Source organism: Dama dama, chromosome 13 (genome assembly GCF_033118175.1).
Source record: "Dama dama isolate Ldn47 chromosome 13, ASM3311817v1, whole genome shotgun sequence".
Classification (NCBI taxonomy): Eukaryota; Metazoa; Chordata; class Mammalia; order Artiodactyla; family Cervidae; genus Dama; species Dama dama.
Window position 1 is genome coordinate 43,195,057 of NC_083693.1, and position 7,599 is coordinate 43,202,655.

Genomic DNA, 7,599 nt, shown 5'->3' on the forward strand with positions numbered 1-7,599 from the left:
CTTCACTGTATCCTCTCTGTCTCTTTCACACACACACCACACACTCACCCCTTTCAAGGCTGCTGGAATGCCTGATGCTGGGAGAAGAGAGAGGAGACACACGCTCAGGTCTGGAAGCCAGGTGTTCACTGAGACTTATTGGGAATTCTGTGACCTAGAGGGGCCTTCCTGAGGATTAGGGGCATGATGGGGCTTTAAGAGGAAAACCAGAGGCAGATGCAGGGTGAGTGGCACAGAAGACCTGCCGGAGTCCTGCTCTGGTTTCCCCTCAGGCTGGCCCAGGTTCCAGGTTAATTCTCGTTCAGGACCTCATCGATCCAGGGCCGGTAATGGGAGATCCGGGTGAAGACAGCGGGGGGCTTTGCATTGGACTGCCCATAGGAGACAATGCCCTGGGCCACCCCAGCACACAGAAGAGGGCCCCCCTGAGTCTCCCTGTGGGACAAAGAAGGAAAGGGAGACAGAGAAGGTGAGCCAGGGAAACCACCCCTTCCTCCCTGATGTCGCAACTCTGAGTTGGTCGGACCTGCCATCAGGCTCAGGAGCACTGGCTCCTCATGAGGTGATATGTCTCTGATGCTGTTTCCTTTCCTTCCTGGCACCCCCTGACCCTGGACAGCACCCCCTGACCCTGGACAGCACCCCCTGACCCTGAGCAGACCCTGGTCAGAGACCCCATGGGGCCGAGGGAGGAGGATCTAAAGAGGGACAGTCCCAGTCCTCAGACCTGAGGTCTCACACTTGGTCACTGGCTGATGCTCCAAACTCATTTCCTTCCAAAGGTGTCTGCACTCTGGACAGTGATTTACGGGGAAGTATGTAGTCTGAGAATCACCTTAAATGCAGATTTTGTGCTCTGAGGATGGCCCACACACAGCTGGAGATTGTGGTCCAAAGTAGGGAAGAGGCTGCAGGCCCGAGGTTTCAGGACTCTCAGCTCCACCACTTGCAGAGTGCTGGAGGCTGGTTCCTTCACATCTGTTTTTCCCCAGCCAGCCACCCAGCACATTCTCCCGGGACGGATGAAGGTGAACTGGGGTGGGAGGCGGAGTGTCCCCATGGCCAGGGTCAGGCAGGCCTTCTCCTTCAGCTGTGAAGGAAATGGGGGCTGTCAGTGAGGGAAACGGGCTTGGGGCCGGGTGGGGGCAACCAGGGAGGGACAGGGCAGCTGCTCCACCTGAGAGCCAGCTACAGAGGCTGAGCTGAGGGCTGCTGGTGAGAGGCAGGTGGGGAAAGTGTGAGGGTAACGGGACCTGAGGGAGAAGTCCTGGAGAACAGGGAGCAGGGAGGGGGGAAGGAAGCCCTGGAGAACAGGGCATGCGTAGGGGAAGAAGAATTTGCACCTTCAGTAACATGATGAACAGAGAAGTCGAGTCCTGCTAATGGGATTGTAGATATAGAATGGTTTGTTCAAAGGGCGCTGGGGTTTCTAATCTCACATTAGGAATCAAGCTTGTTTGAAATAGAATATACACAGATGTCAGGATGTGAGGTTTGCCTCTGTTTTACCATCACAACCTTGGGAATTACCATTACCATTGTTTTATTAATGTAGATTGTAGACTCAAACATATTAACATGATTCAAATAACAAAACTCATAACTATGATAACTGACTTTGCAAGCACATTTGCTATGGTCCCCAGACTTCAGAGTTCTAAAAACCAAACCTATGTCTACTCCTGTGATGGCTTGCAAAACATTTTGAATTCCCAGCCTGGTAGGTCTCTTACATAAAGTAAGGCATATTTGGGATTCTGAAAATCGGGAGAGGAGTGTATCTGGGCAGAATCTGATGAGGCTGGAATCTTGAACTTGAAAATCCTCCCAATGCTCCTTTGCAGTAACAGCAGTCCATCCCCTCCTGTCTCAGAGGTTAGTCTTTTCTTGCCTGAAGGATCTGTGATGGATTCCCTGAGGGAGTTACTCAGCAGGTTGTTGATAGGTTGCTTGAGAGAATAATAAATTAGTCAATAGTGATCATGTTTAAGAAGAGTCTGAATGAACTCCAGGTTCTTCAGTGGCGACTAATGCATGGAAATATGGAGAAGGTCAATGAGGCTTGATCTTGAAGGCTCCATTCATGTTGGAGTTTTCCATGATGGTAAATCTTTCTTAGTAGTCACAGGATGCAATGAACATTCCATTTCCTGAAATCACTGGTCTTCTCTATATAATTCATTTTGCGACTTAGATGAATACCAGACACCTATGCCTGTTTCATGTCCAATGAGAGAGAAGAGAATGACGTATAGATTATTTGTTTCTTCCTTACTTTAGCTGGAACCCATCTGTGGTTTTCTAATGTTTAATTCACTTGAAAGTTTCCCTTTGCTTCTGACCTTTATTGTGTTATGCATGCATGCTAAGTACTCCAGTCGTGACCTTTTCTTTGCAACTTTATGGGCTGCAGCTTGCCAGGATCCTCTGTCCATGGGATTCTCCAGGCAAGAATACTGGAGTGGGTTGCCATGCTCTCCTTCGGTGTGTGGCCATGATCTTCCTGACCCAGGGATTGAACCCACGTCTCTTACATCTAACCTGCATTGGCAGGCAAGTTCTTTTCCACTACCGCCAGCTGGGAAGCCCCATTGTATTATAGCCCTTAGTTGTAGGACTCCTAGGCTCTCTCCCTTATGCCTAAGGATGTTTTCTTTCTTTCTTTCTCACCTTTCTTTCTGTAGTTATGTACACATATATGTATGTATGTATGTATGTATGTATGTATGTGTTACTGTGCTGGTGCTTGAAGGCATGGGTGAACTAAGTAACTAGCAAAGCAAAAGGTAGAGAGGAGGTGGAACCCAGTGTCTCCATGGGAGAACTCCCTCTGGGGTGAAAGATGGCAGAGAGTTTCTTGTTTCGCTGTCTCACTTCACTTGTAGGCTCCCTGCACACCTGGAAACACTTGGCTTGGTGTCAGTCCCTGCCCTGTCTCATCTCCTCTCACCAGCCTCTCTGTTTATCCAGTAGTCACATGAAGCTGTCTCAAACCATTCCTTTCCTGTGGGTTTGGGTAAAGTCCTTTAAGTGTGGCATGCTTCTCTAGTAATCCTTGCAATGCTGTCAGTCTATCAGCAACCAGCATCAGCCAGGGCAACAAAAGAGAGTTCTGTGTACCTTAGAATCAGATCTGTCCATGGGGATCTTCTCTTACCTGTCGGAGGAAGGCTGCATGGCATCAACTGTTTCCCCACCGCCCCCCCACATGCTCCCATGAAGCTTGGTGGATAACGGTTGCTGCCAGAATGGAATCAGGACGTTGCTCTGAGTCAGCATGGCCAGAGTCTGAGGGCCTGACTTCAAGGGTTTCTTTTATGCTCTCCAATGTGTTGCTTCAATTAATTGAGGGGATGCTACTCAGGACTCTTCCCTTAGCCCTCCAGGATGTGAATCAACGTTTGATCAAATAATGATTCTTCTCTCTAGTTGCTCCGTATTCCTGCATTTCCTTATCTCTTAACACAACCAAGCAGAGAGAACCTTCTCTTTCTCCTACATGCCATATATGTCTGATGTAATTTTGAATGTTTGGCTGGTCTATTGATACTGCCATGATGGAGGGGTGTAAGCACCAAGATCTCTTGGGAAGGGTTGATTTTTTCAGTGCTTATAAGAATGTTACAAAAGGATGAGAGGAGTGAATCTCCTAAGACAAGTATGTGTGCTTAGTCACTCAGTCATGTCCAATTCTTTGCCACCTCATGGACTATAGCCCACTAGGCTCCTCTGCCCATGCAATTCTCCAGGCAAGAATACTAGAGTGGGTTGCATGCTCTCCTCCAGGGGATCTTCCCAACCCAGCAATCGAACCCAAGTCTCCTGCATTGCAGGTGGATTCTTTACCATCTGAGCCACTGGCGAAGCCCAAGACAAGTATATCAGAGTTAAATGCAAAATCACATTGTCAAGGCTTGGCAAAGAATTACCTTTTTCTTACAGAACCCTTATTTATAGCATCTTGGGAACAAGATGGGTTACATTAAGATCTTGGAATCAGACTGCATTGGAATCCTGGTGGGATACCTGACCAGCTTTGTATTTTGGGCAAATTTCTTCATCTTTCTTAGGCTCCCCCTTCCTATTCATCTGTAAAATGGGCATAAGAATGATGAGGATTAAATAAGAGATGAGGGGTTAAGGCATCAGCTATAGTAAGTATTACAGATACTAATTACTGTATTAGCATCATTAGCCCCCAAGATTGAGTACCCCTCCCAGCAGTTTGTGCACCTCTGCATTTTAATTGGTGCATTTAGACCAGTATTTCAAATCCTAAAAGATGATGCTGTGAGCGTAATGCACTCAAAATGCCAGCAAATTTGGAAAACTCAGCAGTGGCCACAGGACGGGAGAAGGTCAGTTTTCATTCCAATCCCAAAGAAAGGCAATAACAAAAAAGGCTCAAACTACAACAGAATTGCACTCATCTCACACACTAGTAAAGCGATGCTTAAACTTATCCAAGCCAGGCTTCAGCAATAAGTGAACCGTGAACTTCCAGATGTTCAAGCTGGTTTTAGAAAAGGCAGAGGAACAAGAGATCAAATTGCCAACATCCACTGCATCATCGAAAAAGCAAGAGAGTTCCAGAAAAACATCTATTTCTGCTTTATTGACTATGCCAAAGCCTTTGACTGTGTGGATCACAATAAACTGTGGAAAATTCTGAAAGAGATAGGAATACAAGACCACCTGACCTGCCTCTTGAGAAACCTGTATGCAGGTCAGGAAGCAACAGTTAGAACTGGACATGGACCAACACTGGTTTCAAATAGGAAAAGGAGTATGTCAAGGCTGTATATTGTCACCCTGCTTATTTAACTTCTATGCAGAGTACATCATGAGAAACTCTGGGCTGGAGGAGCAGAAGCTGGAATCAAGATTGCCAGGAGAAATATCAATAACCTCAGATATGCCGATGACACCACCCTTATGGCAGAAAGTGAAGAAGAAATAAAGAGCCTCTTAATGAAACTGAAAGAGGAGAGTGAAAAATTTGGCTTAAAACTCAACATTCAGAAAACTAAGATCATGGCATCTGGTTCCATCACTTCATGGCAAATAGATGGGGAAACAGTGGAAACAGTGGCTGACTTAATTTTCTGGGTTCCAAAATCACTGCAGATGGTGATTGCAGGCATGAAATTAAAAGACGCTTACTCTGGAAGGAAAGTTATGACCAACCTAGACAGTATATTAAAAAGCAGAGACATTACTTTGCGAACAAAAGTCTTATCTAGTCAAGGCTATGGTTTTAACAGGGGTCATGTATGGATGTGAGAGTTGGACTATAAAGAAAGCTGAGCGCTGAAGAATTGATTCGTTTGAACAGTGCTGATGGAGAAGACTCTTGAGAGTCCCTTGGACTGCAAGGAGATCCAACCAGTCCATCTTAAAGGAGATCAGTCCTGGGCGCTCATTGGAAGGAGTGATGTTGAAGCTAAAACTCCAAAAATTTGGCCACCTGATGCGAAGAGCTGACTCATTTGAAAAGACCTTGATGCTGCGAAAGATCGAGGGCAGGAGGAGAAGGGGAAGACGGAGGATGAGATGGTTGGATGGCATCACCGATTCAATGGACATGGGTTTGGGTGGACTCCGGGAGTTGGTGATGGACAGGAGGCCTGGCGTGCTGTGGTTCATGGGGTCGCAAAGAGTCGGACACGACTGAGCGGCTGAACTGAACTGAACTGAGACCCGTAGTATTCAAAATGAGTATTGGTATTATGTCTACCATACTTGTTACCATTTTCTATTTGTTGCCCTTGTTTTTTGTTTCTAGCCTGTCTCTAACTCTTCTCTGCCTTTTCTGTTTCTATTTTTATTTTTTTTAACTTATGGTTTATTCCTCTAAGAATGGAAATTAGTGCTGCATTTCTGAAATAAAGGAAAAAGGAATTCTCTCTGCTTCTGGAAGATGTGATGGCTCCCACCAGTTATAGGTGGGTGTCAAGTATGGCACTGACTTGTTCCAAATGTTTATAGTGTTGTTCAGACTGTGTCAGGTCAGACCCATGACGTATTTTGATCACTGTATTATTTTAATATAGTCACTTTATCAAAATACTACCCGCTTAGTGGGTTAAAGAGGCTTCCCAGGTGGCGCTAATGGTAAAGAACTCACCTGCCGATGCAGGAGACATAAGAGATGTGGGTTCATTCCCTGCGTCGGAAAGATCTCCTGGAGAAGGGCATGGCAACCCACTCCAGTATTCTTGCCTGGAGAATCCCAAGGACAGAGGAGCCTACCAGGCTCCAGGGGTCGCAAAGAGTTGAACACGACTGAAGTGACTTAGCACGCATGCACAGTGGGTTAAAACAGTACTCATTTTTTCTCTTACATTTCTGGAGGTCAGAAGTCTGAAATCACTTTCACTAGCCCCAAACCGAGGTGTTGGCAAGGCTGCACTCCCTCCAGAGGCTGATAACTATTCCAGCTTCTATAGTGGCATAGCTCCCATTCCTTGGCTCATGGTCCTGTCCTCTATCTTCAAAGCCCACAGAGGAGTGACTTTGCATCTCTCTCTCTCTTTCTCTCTCTCTCTGCTGAGGTTGTCACATGGCCTTCTCTCATAGTAGGATTTCCCTCTGCCTGTGTCTTGTAAGGATGCATGTTATTACATTTAGGTCCCACCAGGATAACATGGGTAATCTCCTCATCTCAAGATTTTTACTGTAACCACATCTGCAAAGTTCCTGTTACCATATAAGGTAACGTTCATAGGTTCAAAGGACTAGGCCCTGGATTTTTCTGGGTGCCATTATTCAGCCTACCTCTTCCTCCTTCTCCTTCTCCTGCTCCTCCCTCCTCCTCCTCCTCTCACTTCTCTTCCCACAGACCTTGTGCCTCAGCCACTACAACTCAGGGCATAGATGCACCATAGCAACCTCCCCATGACTCTTTCTGGAGATGGTCCCAGGCTTGGGCTGTTGCTACCTTGCATGCTTACACCCACTTCTGCCCCATCCTCACCATCCCCCTCAATAATGGGTCTGGGGCCAGAGAAGTATCTGCCAAGTGAGAAGGAGGAAAATTTCCCAAGTAGGAGAACTCAGGATGCCGGGGAGCTCTGAGCCCTGGAAGTCCTCAGGATGGCTTTGTCAACCACAACTGTCACAATGAAGCAGGGCCATGCGAGTCCAAAAGAAAGTTCCCCTAGAATGTCAGGGTGAGTCTAGACCCTGAACTACATCAGTCACCCAATTCAATTGTCATCTTCCTTCAAAAATGACACCGTGTCTCCAGGTCTTCCAAAAGAGAAATCTGAGTTAGGTCAAGTTCTCCAGAACTTCCTCCTGCAAGTGACCCTCAGTGGTCTGAATCCCGTACCCACCAGCATCTGAGTTGGATGCCTGGACTCACAGCCATACACTTCTGAACAAGGGAAATGGAAAGTGAACTCTAGCTAGGTCTCAGGAGCCTGCCATTAAAGGGCCCTCATACAGGTTTCACCACGTTCCCTAAGAGGCCTAGAAGACAGATCTGGCTCCACGCAAGAAAGAGCCGCTACTGCTGCCCCAGACCAGGGACCGAGAGACCTCATTTTCCCCACCGCCTGTCAGCCCTCAGTCTGGGCTTCCAGTTCTGCCACTGAC

At 47.0% G+C, this 7,599-nt stretch overlaps 1 protein-coding gene across 1 annotated transcript; it reads right to left on the reverse strand.

Moving 5' to 3' along the window:
* Positions 1-290: 290 nt before the first annotated feature.
* LOC133068029 (mast cell protease 2-like) lies at positions 291-1,355 on the reverse strand. The gene is made up of 3 exons (XM_061159112.1): positions 1,344-1,355; positions 810-1,090; positions 291-435 (listed from the first exon to the last, which is right to left on the reverse strand). The coding sequence occupies exons 1-3, from the start codon at positions 1,353-1,355 to the stop codon at positions 291-293; spliced, it is 438 nt and encodes a 145-aa protein (XP_061015095.1).
* Positions 1,356-7,599: the final 6,244 nt, after the last annotated feature.

Coding starts and splice junctions, on each gene's coding strand:
- LOC133068029 (XM_061159112.1), bottom strand. Junction 436..809: donor CTCAGACTACATACTTCCCC/GTAAATCACTGT, acceptor TTTGTCCCACAG/GGAGACTCAGGGGGGCCCTC.